This window comes from Diadema antillarum, unplaced genomic scaffold, assembly GCF_040938485.1.
Source record: "Diadema antillarum isolate AM-2024a unplaced genomic scaffold, OU_Dant_1.0 seq00000320_RagTag, whole genome shotgun sequence".
NCBI classification, from domain to species: Eukaryota; Metazoa; Echinodermata; class Echinoidea; order Diadematoida; family Diadematidae; genus Diadema; species Diadema antillarum.
The window spans coordinates 189,481-210,034 of record NW_027271339.1 but is presented as its reverse complement, the minus strand read 5'-3'; the positions used below and the strand labels follow the sequence as shown (position 1 = coordinate 210,034).

The 20,554-nt window shown below is 38.8% G+C and overlaps 1 protein-coding gene across 1 annotated transcript; it reads left to right on the top strand.

Moving 5' to 3' along the window:
- The first annotated feature begins 1,063 nt into the window (after positions 1-1,063).
- Positions 1,064-11,964, top strand: LOC139730532 (uncharacterized). The gene is made up of 2 exons (XM_071641387.1): positions 1,064-1,142; positions 10,457-11,964. Exons 1-2 carry the CDS (start codon positions 1,064-1,066, stop codon positions 11,962-11,964), a joined length of 1,587 nt encoding a protein of 528 aa, XP_071497488.1.
- Positions 11,965-20,554: the final 8,590 nt, after the last annotated feature.

The following is a 20,554-nucleotide window of genomic DNA, read 5'->3' as shown; positions in this document are numbered from 1 at the left end:
CTTATACGAAGAATCGAGAAAAAAAAACTAGAAATGCATTATTTTGAAAATAAAGAATCAGGTTATTGTACTCTTGAGTCTCGATGGGTCTCCCCGTCGAGACTCCCGAAGAAGGTGGAGGCCACCGAAAATTTGAGTACAATAAACTCATTCTTTATTGGCGAAATAATGCATTCCTAGTTCATTTCTTGATTCTTCGTTATATTGTAGCCAATTCGTGAATTCGCAACATGTTTGGACCTAGACTAAACAGATAATATTGATCACTGTTGTGCATGATTGATGATATATCACAGAATATTCATTGTTTTTTTTTTTATCTCTTTCCTTATGATTTTCTCTCTCTCTCCCCCTCTCCTCCTTGTCAGATTTTTTTTTTTGGTATTGTGTTGTTTTTCGCACTCTCACTCGTTTACATACGTATTTATATATGTACTAATTGGATGCAGGTCTACCACGGCGAGCAAAACTTTCACAGCGCGTGCACACACTCACTGATGAACGTGTACGAATCGAATCGTCGTGAGCGGAGGGTACTCACAGAACTCTTCGCAACAAACAAACCAAATGGAGTAAGCATAGACGTCTACCACGGCGAGCAAAACTTTCACAGCGCGTGCACACACTCACTGATGAACGTGTACGAATCGAATCGTCGTGAGCGGAGGGTACTCACAGAACTCTTCGCAACAAACAAACCAAATGGAGTAAGCATAGACGCATCACGAGCGGTTTCATTGAATGTAATTGCGAAAGACCACAGGCTTGCGTGTAAATAAAAAATACGCGCGCGGCGCGCGAATATTTTTTTTCGTACATTGAAACGCTACAGGACATGAATTATTCATAAGTTTAGCTGAAATTTTGAAGTGCGCAAGCGCGTGGACTTCCAGATTTCTATGGCTTGGCCAATTTATTTGTACAGGATTAACGGAACTCGCCATACTGTACATTATTTACATACATGATCACGTGTGATCACTGCGTGCATACGTACGTGCTCGCTATTCAGTTTACATTCGATTCGCAGTTCATGAGCGTCCTACGTAACCCCGTTGGATATATGCGGGCAGCTATAGCCGAGAGTATCGTGATTGTCAGCCAGGGCATGCAGCCAGCGTGGATAGGAGAGCAGGTACATGGTACTTGCGTAGTTCACGTGAAATGTACAACTTTACAAGTCACAACTTCTACAGCCATAGGCTTGTGGAATTGATGCCACATTACCACTATTCGTACATGCATAAATGGCCAAATAAGAGCTCTTTCAAAATCTTTTGTACGACATTTCTTTGTGGATCGGGTACTCTATCGCAGTATTCGTGAACTGACACCGCTACCACAGTAGGCCTACTCCGTACCACTACTGCTTGGCTATGATTTATGAAGCAGACGTGTATTCACAATCGACTTCTCAGTGCTGCCAGTGAACATGGTGACTCGAGCACCTCGAGTGCACTTTCGAATTACAACGACAAGATCATTACAAATCCACATGTAAACATGTAATAATAGTAGATCGAACTTCAGTAGAGTCAAATTCTGTGTTTTCAAACTGATTAGTTAATTAGAAGTAGGTGATATGTCGGCGTGATTGTATCAGACGTACAAGGTGATATGTGTGTGCAATGTGATGTGTGTTGTAGAGCTATCGCAAGCGACAGTTATTTTCCTGCATGTTGTTCATTGATCGGACGAACCACGTGAGTGCAGTGACATGTTTACGCTCGAACGTATGTACATGCACAACACACACACGCACACACACACACACACACATACACACACATACACAGGTACTACTACTACTAGTAATATAATAGGTAGTTCGCTGCATGTGTACACAGAGAGTAGGGCTGTGCGAGTCGAGCCCGTTCATTGTGTACAAGTTGGCTAAGTCTATGCGCTTGCGCACTTCAAAATTTCAGCTAAACTTATGAATAATTCATGTCCTGTAGCGTTTCTATGTACGAAAAAAATATTCGCGCGCGGCGCTGGACGTATGGAACGCCATGTGTTGCAAAAGTCGGGGAAAACTCTGATAGGAGGTTTAAAACCACCGGACAGGTTTTAACTGATGTGCGCGCAAAGTTAAAGCTACTGTTCAGACAAAACAAGTGATCAGTAGTTTTAACTCTGCACGCACATCTCGAAACCTCTATTGTATCTCTGCACATGCGATGAAGATATCTGTGCGAGACAGCTGCGTTAACCCTCTGTGTGCTACATTAATTTCCTGCCCATATGAATGCATGTGAAATTTGTACACACTGGACTCACTGGCACGGGGATGGTGACACACCCACACCCCCTCCCGCAAAAAAAAGAGCCTATAAAGGATGTGTCGTGCTATCACACGGGGGGGGGGGGGGGGGGGGAGATTCTTTACCTACACTGAAGCGCAGTCGAAGCATCATTTTGAACCAAAACATATCTGGCTCGCCTTCATGTTTGCATGTCTTTGCTTCTCTTTGTTTTTTTTTACCACTGATGAAATGCTAGCAAAATTTGTATAGTTGAACACTTATTCCTTAACAGTATAGTCTGGTTTCCAGATCCTTCGCCAACTGGACTCCGCGGTGACGAAGTCGCCGCCTTTGCAGGACAAAACCACCTCAAACTATACCAGTTTTCGACGTTGAGGCCGTCAATATCCTGCATAGCGAAATAGTACGAGCAGAGGGTCTGGAAGCCAGACTACTAGTATCCCAACAGGAGGGTCGATTCTGTTCAGTATTCCCATACTCAAATACCAACATTTCAGCTTCATTTAAAAGTAAGTCCTTGGCTCCTAGATTATTGAGTACAGAAGAGAGTTACGTCCTCTTAAGTGGCACAAATTGAATGAAAACAAAACGTACAATGTAGGTTCTATACAACAAAAAATGCATATTATTATGAAACTATTTACTAATTGTTCAAAATAATTGCGTTCATGGAAAAGAGGGACCTACGTAAAAGACAAGCTTGTAGGAATGTGAGCCACTCAATACATTGAATTTACAATACAATAAATGCAGAGGTACGGAAACACACACACACACACACACACACACGCACAGGTACAAAGACGGTCACAGTAAACAAGAACGGAAACAGGACAAACAATGAGGCAAAGGGAAGGGACAAGCTAGAGGGAGAAGGAAGGATGTAAGGAGAAGAAGAGAAAAGGGAGGGAAGGAGAAGAGGACTAGATATCGAGAGGAAGCAGGGGTCCACAGCACATGATGAGCTATTGCCAGACACTGTTCATTTGCATGGGCAACATGATTTACAAAAAAGTGTTAAGAACAAGATGAAAAAAAATATATATATACACGGGCAATTCCACGGTAACTCGCGTTACAAATAATGGGTACATTTATGGGATAATGTGCCTATATCTTTGTAATTGGTAAGATCTACAAGTCACTTTTTTCATCATGGGTTAAGTAGACGTACACCAACTAAATGAATCCAAAAAGAAAAATAAAGGACAAACATGTTGGGATTCTTGAAACATTTAACTTTGGTAACTCGCGTTACACAAAAAGGACATGGTCAATTCTATAAAGGCCTCTTTTTCGAAAGTCTCCTCATACTAGACAATCTTGATAAAAGTTTTCCTACCTTGAATTGATAGTGGGTTAGGACTCATAAATTAACACTATCAAAGTTGAGTAACAATGACCTGGTAAAATGTAGGGAGCCTTTATATCGGTAACTCGCGTTACATTATGTCCACTAACACAGGATGACACAAATTGATGACATACAACTGTTCTGATGGCACTGGATCTTGTGTTGAATATTTTGAGAGGTGCTTATTTTTGTAGTTAATAAAATGAATAAATGTTAAATAAATATTTTACTAATAAACCCAATTGATAGAGAAGAATGTGTTTAAGACTAATAAGAGCTTCACTCCTCATGGAGACCTTGAATATGTTTGAATATATACCCAGATGATTTAGGTGTATAAGTACATTGTAATTTTCAGAGTCTAAAGATGAAAAATGTTTAAAGTCTTTTTGAAATAAAACATAAAAGTATCAAATCATATCTACAAGTTTACAAAAACGCTTCCAATCTTTCAAAAATTAAAATCCTATCTTTGTGAGGAGTGAAAACTAATACATTTCTTTCCAACTGATTGACAAATAGACCAGTTCGTAATTCCACTTTGCCCATGAGCAGAAAAAAGGTCATTTGTACCAACAGGCATTTTGGTTTGTGAATTCACTGAGATAAGCATCTGTGATGCAATGATTATTCATGTGATCCTTATCTAAATGATGCTTGCCAGCACATCCACCTGACAGCAAGAATGGTATTTTGCAATATAAAAGGAAATAAGCTGTTACTGCATTCAATACAAAACAATGAAATGGATGCCTGCTAAATTATAAACTGATGGGAGTATTCTGATCCCCTGATCTAAATGCTAGCTCATTCTTTTTTTGAACATGAATTCCATAAATTGTTATGTCGGGCAAGCTTATGCATTATGCCGCTTTGAAAATGAGTGAAGTGCCGAACCAACTGAGAAAAAAGAAAGGTCTTTTGTACCAATGTACATGAGCTACAGTGTAATTACGAACTGGCTTATTACCCTACATCAACATAAATAAGCACTGAATTGATCAGTGTTTTAGTAGTAGCCATGATAAAAAAAGTCATGGGCGTACATACTCGAGCAGTATTAGAACCTAAGACCTCCTGATCTCCGGACGGGCATCATCTCCACTATAGACCACCAAACTTCCACCCGACAGGAAGTGTTGGTTCTAATCCTTATATCATGCAGCGGGTAACTGCGTTATTATTCAAATTCATGAAATTCTTCCATTGAGATGTTTTCATTGCAACTGATTGACAAATTGCCCTACATTAACGTAAATAAGCACTGAATTGATCAGTGTTTTAGTAGTAGCCATGATAAAAAATCATGGGCACACATACTCGAGCAGGATTCGAACCCACAACCTCCTGATCACCGGACAGGCGTCATCTTCAGTAGACCACCAAATAAGGATTAGAATCAACACTTGCTGCTTTATAGCATTTTGTAAAAATATATATATATATATATATATATATATGTAATACTGATGCAGGAAATTCAGAAGATAAATTATATGTTCTCATTCACTGCTGGATGTACGTATGTATGTACACATGCAGTGAAAGCCTATGGCTAGACTCTTCAATGTGGCATGTGATCAGTGGCCTTGATGCTAGTTATTATACAATCACAGTTTATTAGGCTACCCTCCTTTGTTTCAGTCCAGCATAGTGTGTATAACACTGCATTTGCTTGTTTTCACCACAATCTAGCTCAACTAAGTGTTAAAATTTGCTTATGTTGGTGGAAACTTGTGTTTATAGTCGGTAACTCGCGTTACATGCCGGTAACTCGCGTTACATGGTAGCTCGCGTTACACTTTTCATTGACATTTTTTAATGTGATGACAGTGTTTATTCAAGTCAATATCCTGTGTACAGTATCAGGGTGTGATGAATTTAGCAAATTATGATTCCCAACAAATTACCTCCACTGCTTCCTTCAGAATGAAAAATATTTCTTGTTTCGGTAACTCGCGTTACATGGCTCAAGGGCTGAACTTTCATGTGGTGATTAAAATTTGTTGAAGGTGGCATAGAAATTTCCTCATGGGAGACTGAAGTATAGAACCAATTTGCTTCTTTGAAATAAATTAATTGAAGTGCTAGCAGAATTTTTCTATTTAAAAAATTATATTAAGTTAAGCATGTATTTGGATGACTGATAAATTGTCTTCAACATTTTGTAGCTGTTTCTCGGGAAATATTTGACCGATTGATATAATTCTTTGAGTTTCTTTAACTTCAATATATGGGTAATACATAATGAGTAATTCTTTTGCAATATGATGAACTTGAAATTTTAGTACCATGTCCACATTCCCATGGAATTGCCCGTATATATATAAGCCGAATATCGTTTAAGAACCAACGAAAACTCTCTTTAATTTTCTCTTGAATACAGCAAGGCTCGGTGCATCTTGTAGATCATCACTCAAAGAACAAGTCCACCTTCATATACATGTGGATTGAGTAAATACAGCAATATTAGTAGAACACACCAGTGAAAGTTTGTGGAAAATCGGACAATCCCTTCAAAAGTTATGAACTTTTAAAGTATCTGCACAGTCACTGCTGGATGAGAAGACTACTACAGTGTATGATGTCACATGCGTACAACGATAAAGGAAGACATAAAGAAAATTTAACAAAATTTTACTTTTTGAAAAAAGTGCACATTTCTTTGACTCGTCACTGACGTATGTTAAGGGTAATATTATTTCCCCTTGCCTTCTGAAAGAGGGAAGTCAAGTGTTCTTTTATTATGCGAGAAAAGTGAATATATCTTGAATTTCTTTATATTTTCTTTAAATCGTTGTACACATGTGACATCACAAGCTGTATATCCTTCTCATCCAGCAGTGACTAAGTAGTAGCTTAAAAATTCATAACTTTTAAACGGATTGTCCGATTTTCCTCAAAACTCTGGTAAAGTGTTCCATTAATATTGCTGCATTCACTCGATCCACTTGTCTATGAAGGTGAACTTGTCCTTTAATTGGTTCCAAAATTTTCCAAAAGTATTATGGGCAAAAGTTGTGTGGAGTATAAGGGTAAATGAAATGAATTGGATTTTTTTTCAAATTCAAATGAATTTCTTAGGAATTTTCTGCATCGAATATATATTACAAATGAAATACAGTCATTTCTTTTTGTTTGCAAGACAATAGAACATACAGTGTGTACATCCGAATATAAAACTGAGATATTGTATACATGTACAGATTACAGAAAAAGAGAACATCTCAATTAGGAACCACTCGGGATAAAGTGAATCAAATGATCTGACTGAATTATGGCACATGTATTGGGACTGTAAATGCAGAAGACTGTCGTCAAATAAGCATATAGCTTGAAGATACGACAGCCTTGAAAGAGAGGGAGAGAGAAAAAAAGAAAATGGGCAAAACATACATCTTGTATACTTATCGAAAAGAAAAGAAAAAGCTAGAAAAAAAAACGGTGACATTCTGGCATCACATTGCAACAACAAAAATTGTATAGTGTTACGACCAAAATCACACTGAGAATGATCGCACAAAAGAAACCATCAACTAATGTTCAGGCGGTTTATTAACAGTGATATTGTGGGTACAGACTCGTAATCGGTTTTCACATCAGTACAATAATGATCACTAGAAACAAATATAAGTCAGTAATGGAATCACTTACATGTATTCCAAGCTTAGATCACAAATCGCAAAGTCCCTACAGTTCCCTGGTAGTGTCCAGATACAATGTTCGATGCACAGATGAATGATCCGTGATGCACCGTTGAATGATACCTCCGACGTAAATCCAGAGGCGCAGGTTGCGATAATCCTTGGTATAAATCCGGGGAAAAGATCCAGGGTATATGTATACAGCGAAATGTGCAGAATCCAACGTTGTGATGACTACGTCCAGTCGATGCGTTGAATGATAATTCACTTAATAATATCCAGCTAGGAGTCCAGCCCGTCACAGCTTCGCCGTAACAATGTCCGTTGCATTAAAATGGAGTCTATCTCCAATGTAGGCAAATTAATTATCTGCAGGCAAAATGTCTCCCAGGCCTTATCTCCACTAACATAACAGGTCAGCAGGTAACACAGGACTGACTATAACAAGTCGCTTCAGAGCCAGAAGTGACGTAACTCTCAGAGCAGAGGTGTTGGGTACTCTGCCTACTGCAGAATTTCTCTGGCTTATATACTATCCATTCACCCCCTTCTAGCACATTCTGTAACTCTCTCCAACCTGGGGCCACACACCTGAACATACTAGCAAATCCTAGTTCCAGGAATCCTGGATGACTCACTGCATAACATCATTGCCAAAATTAACTACCAATCACAATGGGCTACAGGGACAGTGCCTCACTCAGCCAAACATGTAAGCACTTCCCAGAACATTCTGGAATGGGTGAAATCATTCTAGATTGAGTGAGCTATAATGTATTTCCTGTTACATGCATGTACGGTATAGCTACATTGCATACCACCTAGAAAATTCTCCACTGATCTGGTCAGCCTGTATGTACTATATCTATACCAAATAGAATGTTCTCCATTAATCTTGTCAACCTGTGTACATACACATTAAAACAATCATGTATGCTGTACATCATACATTATAACTACTAGTGTGTACATTTGTGACAATAGACACTCTATATACAGAGAATGAGGTGAGTGAGGTGAAAGCTGGTGCAAGTGGAAGAGCCCAACAGGCGCGCGATACTAGGTGCCTTTTTAAAGGCGGTGTCACACCTGTCCGGGCAAGCTACGCGGGCTTTTGGCGAGGAGGTAGTTTAAGCACGTAGAAGATTTTCCGCGGGCGGACAAGAACGTTTGCAATTTTCGCACTTGTTTCTTACTTACTAGACGCGTGCTACTTAGCTTCTACTTGCGTGCGTTCCGTGTGACTGGCGTGAGAGCTTTGAAACCGATCCATTTTCTGTTACGAGCGACTTACGGGGATTGCGAAGTACCTGCTTTGGAGTTGCCTGTGAGGTGCTACCGGTAAGGGTTTCCTACTTGTGTTCTGCGCGTACCTCTACGGGCAACTCCCGTGACTCTTCCGGAACAAGTTTTGAGCATGCTCAAGGCCTTGTCACACCGTATCTGGGGAAGTTTTGCGGCTTGACTTGCGGGGAAACAAATTTGCTACCCGGAGCTCTCCGCAGTTGGCCCGAACTTGACAGTACCTAGCACTTATCTCGTCCTTAGTTGCCCGAAGGTGCGCACGCTAGTCCAATTTTCCCGCAGCAAAGTTTTGAGCATGACCAAAACTATTTCCGGATGAGTCGCGAGGATTGCCCGAAGAGTTCCACGCAGAACACCCGTAGGGGGCCGTAGCCGCCGCAATTCACAGGCATTTGACCCACTTGAAGTAGGTAAGTTGCCCGCTGATCTATGCCAATGTGAAGGGAGTGCGTGCCATTTGTGGGCTCATTCTCTTCTTTGTCCTCTGTCCTCTGTGGCGTCGAGGACTACCTGGTCCCTTTCGGACAGGACTTCATCCGCCGAATGGACTTCAGCAGCATTTTGATGCATTTGTTGTTAATCTTCCGGGCTTTGTGGCTGTCCATCCACTGGACGTTCTCTGCCCTTGTGCACTTTCCGTCTACGGGGCATCTTCACTTCTTGAAAGCTAGTTGACAAAGTTTGCCCATCCACTCGAACCAGCCTATTGTTCAGGCTAGCACTCACCTCGCAGGCGACTAGTACGCAGATAACACGCAGTTGTGGCGCAGGTACTTCGCAGAGCCCGTATGTCGCCCGTAACTGACATAAAAGAAGCTATCACGAAGCTATCACGTGACACCCACGCGCCTAACATGCAGTTCAACGGAATACACGCAAGAAGGACTTAGGTATCACGCGTTTATCGTGTAATACCCACGCCAAACTCGCCCTAAACCTTATCCGGCCGCAGAAATTATTCTGCGTGCTGCAAAATCCCCATACGCAATAAGCCCGCTTAGCTGGTGTGACAGGGCCTTTTTTGGCAGCGGGTAAATAGAGCCAGCGTGCGCACCTCCGGGTAACTACTTTTGAGATACATGCTAGGTACTGTCATGTGCGGGTCATCTGCGGGGACCTCCGGATAGCAAAAATGTTCTTCGGAAGTCGCACGCAAGGCTGGTGTGACACGGCCTTAAGATAGGAAAACTTAAATATGTTTATTGAATAGTTTGATGTAAGGAGACTCGGGGGGGGGGGGTATCAAAACATTAAAAATTAATCTACTTAGTTTTTGGTTACAAAGGTCAGATATCAGCTAATTCCCATAACTTGATATAATGTACTTTTTCATGTTTGCTTTAAAAGAAAAAAAAGTGATGTGCTTGCTTTAATTTGTTCGGGAAGAGAATTCCATATATTCTGTCCATGGTGTCGGATAGATCTATGAGCGACAAGTAGCTTCTTGTTATTTGGATGAACGTCTCTTGTATGGTACTTGTGAAAACTAATATTTCTGCAAAATACATTATCAAATACTTTAGGCAACTCATTTTTCCAGAAATAAAACATAAACTGTCCTAATTGATATAAATATAAGTCCTTGACCTTCAAAATTTTACTATTCAAAAACAATTCCATGGTTGTAAGTGACAAATAATTTTCAAAACTTTTTTTTCAAATAAATACAATTTATCAATCAAATATTGGAGGGTGTTACCCCAAGCAAGTATATACCGTAGTTCAAATATAGAAATATGAGAATTAAAGTATATGAGTGAGGAAAAAATACTTCAACTTATTAATGATTCAAATATTCCGAGATTTAATCTTACAGCCACCGTTGACATGAAATTTCCATGACATCTCGTGTACTTTCTGACTTATTGTACTTTATCGACCACCAGCTTCGAAGAAGAATAAGCTTTCAAGTGCTACCTTCTATAGGGAGTTCTCGTCCTTACTGGAGATACTTCTCGCATCACCTCAGAGACTGATCATTGCCGGTGACTTTAACATACATATTGAGAAGTCGGATAGTGCTGATGCGTCTAGTTTCCTGGACATCCTCCAAATGTCTAAGTTAAAGAATCATGTTGCATGCTCGACGCACACGGCAGGCCATACCTTAGACCTCATTATTTCTAGGGACGACGATTCCCTGGTATCGTCAGTTACAACATCGCAGAGTCTACCATCAGACCATTCTGCAATTATGTGTCGCTTGAATACGAGAAGACCCGATCCAATTAAGCGACACATTACTGCTAGGAAACTGAAGGACATTGCCATGGACAGGTTCTGTATTGACATCACTTCCTCGGATTTATGTAGTGATGATCTACCAACTGTTCCGGAACAACTCGTGGAACTCTATGATCGAGAGCTTCGAGGAATCCTTGATGAGCATGCTCAAATAGAAGAGAAAGATGTTATCATGAGGCCACATGCACCTTGGTACACTCAGAGCTTGCGCCGTGCTAAGCAAGAGCGACGAAAGAAGGAACGTCGTGCTAGAAAAACGAAACTAACTCTTAACAAAGAAATCTACAAAGATAGTTGTAAATCATACAACAAGGAACTTCTGCAAGCAAAATCCAACTATTTCCTGGAAAAGGTAGGTGTTGCTGACAGCCGTGCCCTCTTTCGCTTGGCGAGCAGCCTCTCCGCACCGACGTCACAGACAGTTCTTCCAGAACATGACTCTGACCTGCAACTTGCCACCTCTTTTGGAAACTTCTTTGATGGGAAAATCCAGAAATTGAGGGCTGAGTTAAACAGTTGCCCCCTTCGAGATATGTCGGTTAAAGTCACTGAGAATTGTACCGCTACTTTGGGGGAATTTGATGTTGTCACTGATGACACAGTGCTGGAAACTATCAAATTAACATCAATTTCTACATGTAATCTGGACCCTATCCCGACGTCTTTATTGAAAAGGTGTTCGTCAGCCCTACTTCCTATCTTAACAAAGGTGGTCAACGGCAGTCTTCAGGCAGGAGAAGTACCAGAGAGCATGAAGCAGGCAATTGTAACACCCAGGCTGAAGAAGGACAACCTTCCTCGTAATGAACTCAGTAGTTACCGTCCCATATCGAACTTGAGCTTTGTCGCAAAGTTGGTTGAGAGAATAGCTGCAAGCCAGATCAAGGACTATCTGGATATCAATAACCTTCTGCCAGATGTACAGTCAGCATACAGAGCCAATCATTCCGTGGAAACAGCACTGATAAGGGTCCAAAATGACATTCTTCTGGCGCTGGATGGCCACCAGGAAGTCGTGCTTGTTCTCTTGGACTATAGTGCGGCTTTCGATACTATCGACCATCAAATCTTGCTCCTGAGGTTGGCTGAACGCTATGGATTTGGCGGTATAGTCCTCAGTCATACCTGGCTAACAGATCCCATGTCGTGATGATCAACGGTTCATCTTCAAGCGTTTACAGCGACACGTGTGGTGTAGCACAGGGATCTGTAATGGGTCCACTTACCTACACACTCTATGGTGCTCCGATGATATTGTTAAAGTGCATGGATTGGAAGTGATGATGTACGCTGACGACACCCAAATTTATTTCACTTTCCGATCGAGTGACAGGGCTCAATCACTCTCTCTTGTCAGTGAATGCCTCGCAGATATCAAAGCTTGGTCTCACGAGAACATGCTTACACTGAATGATGCAAAAACTGAAATTGTTCATTTCTCATCACGATTTCGGCATATCAATATGCCTGAACAGCTGTCCGTTGGAGTTGGAGATCTAGTGGTGGAAGCATCCCCATTCGGAAGGAATCTTGGTTGCATCATGGATCAACATCTCACAATGAAAGAACATGTCAGCTCTATCTGCCGTTCTGCCATGATAGCCATCCGAAGGATAGGACAGACTAGACAGTATCTCACTACTCCAGCGACGTTGGCTTTAGTTCATGCATTTATAACCAGTAGACTTGACAACAATAACAGCCTCTTGTTTGGACTCCCACAATCCCTGATCAGCCAACTTCAGAGAATCCAGAACACCGCAGCCAGGATTGTCCAGAGGGTTCCTAGGAAACATGATGTATCAAATACTCTTCAACAACTACACTGGTTACCCATCGATAAGCGCATTCTGTTCAAGATCAGTTATCACATTTAAGAGTCTTCAAGGGAAATCTCCCACATATCTCTAGCATGATTTCTCCATATCAACCATCCCGCTCTCTACGATCAGCTGAACAGAATCTCCTGAAAGTCCCTAAGGTAGTCTCCCACACCCATGGTGACAGAGCCTTTTTAGTCGCCGCCCCTTCACTCTGGAATTCACTCACCTTGAGCCTAAGAAATCAGCCATCCCTCAACAGTTTCAAAACTGCACTCAAGACTTATCTCTTTGGTAATTAGTTGCTCAGTTAAATGTTACCAGCCTGTTGAGGGTATTGTGTTTTTCATTGTAGTGTAAATAACCGTGTATTTATGTAGTTATTATTATCATTTAAGTGATTAATTATGTGTGTAAATTATAGTATTTTGGATTATGCAGTAGTTTATGTTTAGGTATATACTATGTAAAGCGCTTAGAGGATTTTATTGATAAGCGCTATATAAATACTGAGTTATTATTATTATTATTAACACCAAAAAACAATTTCAATCGAAGTGTCATCAAGTACAACATTGCCAGGCAGCTTTTCAAGGGAATTAATACTAAAAGCATAAACTTAGTATTTTGCAAATTAAGTGATAATTTGTTTGCCCGTATCCATTGTGTAATATGTTTCAGCTCTTCATTGATAACTTGCAGGAGAATTTGGGGATCTCTGTGAGAATAAAATAAACTGGAGTCATCAGCAAATAAAATGAACGAGAGTGTAGACGAAGATCTATGAAAACTGTTGATATAAATGATGAATAAAAGGGGCCTAATAAGCTACCTTGGGGTACACCACAAGAAATATCACACATGGTACAGATGAGTATATTATAGACGACATAAACGAACTGTTGTCTATTGGTCGGGTAACTCCTGTACCACTCCAAGGCCTTTCCACGGAAGCCGTAATGCTGTAATTTATAAAGAAAGATTTTGTGGTTAATCATGTCAAAGGCCTTGGAGAAGTCCAGGAATATACCAATTGTATTTGAGAAATTTTCTAAAGAAGTGGTTAACTTTTCTATAAATGCAAGTAAAGTGAGGGTTGCATTATGTTTTCGTCGAAATCTATATTCTATATTCTATTCAGTTACACTTCTATATTTTATTTAGTAACACTTATTTGATCGGATTTTTTTTTTTGTTGGTTTAATCGGCTCCCCCAGTTATAGAATGGTCTTTAAAAATATCTGTATTTTAAACTTCCCCTAACCTGATTTACAGCGGACTTGCGGCTGTACAAGCTAATGCTTTTACGCAGGCCCCATCATATTTTTCGCATCATGACCAGTTCAATTCGCATGTATACAGACCTTGTGTTTATACCAAGACAAACTTGTACATTTCGGTGAAGTTTCATCTAATTTATGTTTTGTATAATTTTCGTATCTATATACTTTATTGTGATATATGTGAGAAATATGAAAATAAATTGAAATGAAATGAAATGAAATGAAATCCAAACTGAAAATCGACCAAAGAATCACAACGATTTAAAAAACTTATTGTTCGAAAATGTATTACTTTCTCTAAAATTTTCGAAAAACCCCCACTTAGCAATGAAATCGGCCTATAATTGCATACATCATATCTGTCTCTGAACCACCCTTATTAACCACCCTTAACCAACCTTACTTAACCACCCCTTCTTCTGTTTGCCCCCCCCCCTTCCCCCTCTCAGTCGTCACTCTTTAAAAAAATAGCACCCACACACAAACTAGAAATGTTGCTGTGGCGGCTGGTAAGCCTGCACCATAGTACATCTGGAAAATGTGAGACGACAGTTTTACGTGATTGGCAAGAAATAAAGTGATATATGTTTGAAAGTTTGATGGCACAACCCCAATAAATGTGTGGAGTGCCTATGCATTTCTTGAACCAAGTTTCATTTAGATGACATTTTTTTTTTCATGCAGAGAACAAGTATAGTTTCAGCTTTCGGCTTTAGTAGTTCCAGTTCCGGCTTTAGTTCCAGTTTGAAAACACTATCTTGCTGGGTCCCTCTCTTGGGCCCGCTTTTGTTTATTCTTTATATCAATGATTTCAAAAATTCATCTAATGTTTTGTCCTTCTTTTTGCTGATGATTCTATCTTCTTTTTATATCGAAACCCACTAACCCTTTAGATGTAGTGAACAGAGAATTAAAGTCAGTTCAAATGGGGATTCAAGCAAACAAGTTGTCTCTCAACGTAAACAAAACCATTTATATGCTATTTAGTAATTCTGTCACTCATTTGCCAGACGATATAAAATGAATAATGACTGTTTAATTCAAGTTGAATCGTCGCAATTTTTAGGTATTTATATTGACCATGAATTATCATGGAAATATTACATATAATACTTATCTAAGATGCTTTCAAGAAGTACTGGAATTTTGAAGAAGCTCAAACACATTTTCCCGAGTATATTTTGAGAAATTTATATTCCATGCTTATTTTACCCTACCCCTTCAATTACGGTATACTTGCCTGGGGAATTGTACAAAATCACATATGGAAAAAATTTTCAAAATACAAAAAATGGCTATTCGTTCAGTCAACCTAGCTGGTTTTTATTATCACACGAATGATTTGTTCTTTGAAAACAGACTCCTTAAGGTTGTTGATTTGTTCTTATACAACTTAGGCATATTTGTGTATCAGTTATCAGAAAACGACTTGCCTGACATATGTTTCAGAAAAACTGTGCGGTTCATGCTTACCCCACAAGACAAAGAGATTCATTTCACCTTCCACGTACTCGCACACTCTTTGCTAAAAAAAGAATTGTTTTCACCGGACCCAAATTCTGGGATGATCTTCCCGCAGATTTAATCAAATGTTTTTCTTTGTTGATTTTCAAACAAAAACGCAGATTAATGCTACTAAATGAGTATAACTTGCCTGATTACAATTAATTAACCTGTTATTTTACATTATCCTGTTTCAATGCATGGCGGATCAATTTGCAGTGTACGCTTGCTTTACCTCTGGTTCCAGCGTTTATGCTCCCATTATTATAATCATTAGTACACTAGTACTCATACTTGAACTCGTTTTGAACTTGATTCTAGATAATGTTCGTATAATGGTATATTTACATGCTATTTTTCACTTAGCCTGCATATTCTTTTCTTCTACTTCTGCCCTTTGTACCTTGCTATTTTAGCTTTCATATAGTTTCGTCATTAGTACTTTGTGTCCTAATTCCATTGCAAAGCAAATTTTCATTAGTATTTTTCCCCCTGGAACCCGCTGTTACAAGCTTTGCTTTTGCGGTTCCTTCATATTTCTCATGTTATATAGCGAATTGTCTTTTATGTACATTATGTATGCTGACATACTTTTTAGTCAGGGCCCACTTTATATCATATTTTGTATCTTGCTTGGTTGTTGTTGTTGTTTTTTTTTTGCGTATAGTATATGTATAAATCAGGCCCGCAACTAGGGGGGGGGGGGGGTTTCAGGGGGTTCGAACGAACCCCCCCCCCCCCCCCCCCCCCCCCGCTAGCGAGCAGGGTCCGCTTGAACAAAAAAAAAAGGTGAAAACTTCTTCCCAAAGCTCCAAATACGACAGAAGAATGATTTTTAAAGATAAAAAACAACAACCAAAATAAAACAAAACAAAAACAAAAAATACACATCAAAATTTATTACATTGAAATCACCCTCAAAAGACCCCTATGAACATGTTCAGAAAATCCTAACACTGATTTGTAAGTTTTTGCAAGCTTTTGGATTCAATTGTCGCATGATCTGTTATTTTATATACAGGGCAAGCCACCATATAACAGTGTGCCAGCATTGTATGATTTACAAGTACAGTGTATGCAACGAACTATCAGATACGTGCAATGTTTCCTACACAGAAATATACAAATTTCGGCTCACTCGCTCGTACTAATTTAGAGTATTTTTCAAGTCCTCATTTTGTTGGTATAAATCGTTTAAGGCCGTCACTATATCTTGATTAGAATTGTAAGATTTAATAACCAAAAAAAGACAAGAATTCCATGTTTTGTAAGCTGAAATACAAAAATTTTCGGCTCGCTCGCTGCGCTCGCTCGCCAAAATTTATCAAAATTTATTACATTAAGATCACCCTCAAAAGACCCCTTTTAAGTGCTTGAAAAAGCACAATATCATGTGGACTTTTAAAAAACAGTCCCTACCGGGATGGGGTTGGGGTTGAACACTTTTTTTTTTTAAATTAGGGGCGCAATTTTCGCGCTTGCCCCGGGCGCCGTTTTCCTTAGTTGTTATAGGTATAAGAACAATTCAGTATAATTATAGGCACGAAGATGATCAGAGACTTTTCTTCATGGCTGACACATGTGTCAAACCGAACTATTAAAGGTGAAGAAGTGATCATTTTTACGTTTAATTCTGTTGTTGTTGTTGCTGTTGTTATATTATGATATGTGCATGGGTTATACATGTAAAATGCTGTATTTTATTTCAATGTCATACTTCTTTTTTCCGGATTGATGCGCTTAGAAACATCAGTATCAAGCGCTATATAAATGTTATTCATTATCATTTGAAAATATACCCCTCCCAGAGTGAGACCCTATCCCGCTTGAATTGGTTGCTTAACTCCCTCAGAAAGGTCCACTTTTTCCAATTTCGAACCCCCCATAAAAATCCTTACGGGCCTGTAAATGTCAAGTGAAATATGAGAATAAACGTGCTGGAACTGTTCACTGTGTCTCGAGTGTAAGACCAAAAAAGAGGAGGCTATGGATATGATATTTACTGAATAGTGTTGAAAATTGAGCGAAAGCTAAAAAGTAGAACTTGTGATGTGCGCATTCCCCTCGAAACCTTTATTAATGACGTACAAAAATGTATACCTTTTTACACGAGTAGAGAACGTAAGTGACTACAACACATCGAAGTCCTTTACAACTCGCCCTTTACAATATTTGTAAAGCCCTACATCTTATTTGTACAACACTAGAAATGATTCAACGCAGGAGGAAAGTCATCAAGAGAAAAAAAAATGCAGATTCTGACAAATTTATAGAAGAGTAACTTTCATATAATAAATTCGATAATCCTTATTTGCAAGTAAGATATTATAGAAGATTAATTTACGTGATTCTCTTCTGTACTGTAATCTACGATGCAAGCACTTATATTTGAAATAGGGCGGATATGTTCGTATGGGTGGATGGTAAAAACTGACCAGAGTCGACGCTTCTGTTGGGAATAAAGGACACCGTATTGTGTAAACAGGTACACAAACTTTGCTAGCATTTCGCCAGTGGTAAAATAGAGAGAGAGAGAGAGAGAGAGAGAAGAAAAGAAAAGAAGTGCAAATATGAAGGCCAGGCAAATTATGTTTTGGTTAAAAATAATGCTTAAATTGCGCTTCAGTGTTGATAAATCGGATAAGACATAAGGAAGATATGACATTTTGAAATTTCACATTTTTTTCGGAAAAATTTCTCGACCATTCCTATGAATATTCAAATCAGCAAGTTGACGATGTCATGCTCTCATAATTTCTTTTTCATTTCATAAACAGAAATGGCAAAAATCTCATATTTCAGCTGTATAAATATAAAACTTGTCTAAAAAACCACTCAAGATAACAAAAACAAAACGAATAATAACTCTGATGTATCTCCGTATAGGGAACATGCTTTTACTTGCATTAGGTAAAAATAACAATTTTTTTTCGAATTTCATAGTTATATAACATGCATGAAAAATTATGAGGGTATGACATCATCAACTCGCTCATTTGAATATTCATAAGGACTGTTCAATAAATGTTTACCGAAAAAAAGTGAAATTTCAAAATGTCATATCTTTCTTATTTTTTTCGATTTTTGTCATTTTTGTATCATACTGTAGGGAATATCTTTCTCTTTCTTTAAGTTATTTATTTTGGGGGTGGATTTCTTCTTTAAGTGTCCCCCTAATTTAGTAACGCAGCTATCTGGAATATAATTCTTCGCAAGTGCAGAGATAAAACTGCTGATCAGAGTTTTCAAGCTAAGCGTACAGAGATAAAAACTACTGTACTGATTAGAGATTTAACAACAAGGTTCAGCAATTTCGAGCTTGGCGTGCAGTGTTAAAACTACTGATCAGAGGTTTCGAGCTGTGCGTCTATATGCAGAGGTAAAACTGCTAGTATACTGATCAGCAGTTTCGAGTTGTGCGTGCAGAGTTAAAACTACTGATCAGAGGTTTCGCGCTGTATACCTATACACGTGCAGATCAGAGGATTTGCTGATCTAAGGATTTATCTACTCATCATCAATGGATTTATTTTATTATCACTCGATTTAAACCTCTGATCAGTGAATTTTGCGAATTTTGCAACCTACGGCGTTCCATGCGGACGCACCACAATTTCGACTGCTCTCTTGAACCCTCTCTCTCGTCTCTCGGCTAGGAGAGATCACTAATGGTGCGATCACACATCGCCGGTTTAGATGGCGGTTCATGGCGGTTCTCAAACCGCCGTGAACCGTGTCCCAATGATGGCGGAAAGCACTTAAACGCGATGCGACTACGTTCTCAACACGTTTTGAACACGGAGCAAACGCGGATTGACGCGGTAGGAACACGGATCTCCCCGGAAGGTGGAGGAGTCCATACCAAGCCCATGTAGTTGGATGCAATCAGAGCCCTTTCACTTGTCCTCAATGACTTTCAACAAGGAGCGTTTTGCTTTGTTACTTAAACACAATTTTAAAGAAATTATAAAACGCTGTAGCTCCCTGTGTTTTACAGATTGATATAAGTGATGCAACAAGCAATTATCTTCAAGTTTCAACGTGCTTTTTCTCTCTTTTAATTTTTAAAATATCTGTATTAACTGTCATTAAATGACATACATATCAAAGCAGAATCCAACAAAGTTTCCAAATTCTCCTCTTCATTTGCAGGTTTATTTATCGAGTGATGTACGAGTACTTGCTTGTTTCAACATCTTTCTTTTTCTTTATTAAGTTTTCACATAATTATTTCGCGTATTGAATTTAAGATCTTGTTGCTTGTTTATCCATGTTTTCACAAAATTGCTCCTTCTTACCTTTCAGAGCTCCTTGTGAAATATGAGCCTATGAGAGTTCCTGAATCGTAAGGGGAATCTGTATGTGATACCCTCGATCCATTACAACAAACTACTATGACAAACGTACTTTATGCCGCCCCAGAACTGTGGAATAGCACCCCAAGTGATAAAACATGCAAGTTCCATCAATAAGTCCAAAACGTTTTTAAAAACTTATCTGTTAAAATAGTAACATAGTGATTGTAAATGATGATTAATGCAGCATGTTGCTGTTTCTGAAATTACCTTTTCCTGTTTATCTTTTTGTTCCCCCTCTAAATCGCATAGAGACCTTGCCAAAGGTATTATGCGCTTTATTAGAACGGCAATGATGATAATATAATGATAATATCTTTAACAATAGTCAATAAAAAGACATATGTACATTATACATTATCAAAGAAGCATATACAGTATGTGTGCATAGTTTCCTCTTTACTTACAGGTTCACGTAACACAATAATGGTGATTTTTTTTTTCAAGTTTCGACATTGCTTTTCCCTCTACTCTTTTAAGTTTCAACATAATATTATCTGTATCAACATAACATATTTACATAAGTCTTCTGTGTATAATCGTTAGCTGTTAAGTTTAAATAAAAATTATGAACTTACCTTTTAATGTAAATGATGGTTTTAATGTAAATGAGGTAATTCAACATACCTAACAACTTTTTGAACATTAAACTTTATTTCTTACTGTATATGTGTTGAAGAAGTAAGGAAACTATAGCATTCAATATGTCTACCCGATCTTGGATTATGGGTTCATGTTTGCTTTTTTTTTTCCATTTTTTATTGCTCCGCCACGAAGTG

Coding starts and splice junctions, on each gene's coding strand:
- LOC139730532 (XM_071641387.1), top strand. CDS start 1,064: ATGCGGGCAGCTATAGCCGAGAGTATCGTGATTGTCAGCCAGGGCATG. Junction 1,143..10,456: donor GATAGGAGAGCAGGTACATG/GTACTTGCGTAG, acceptor ATCGACCACCAG/CTTCGAAGAAGAATAAGCTT.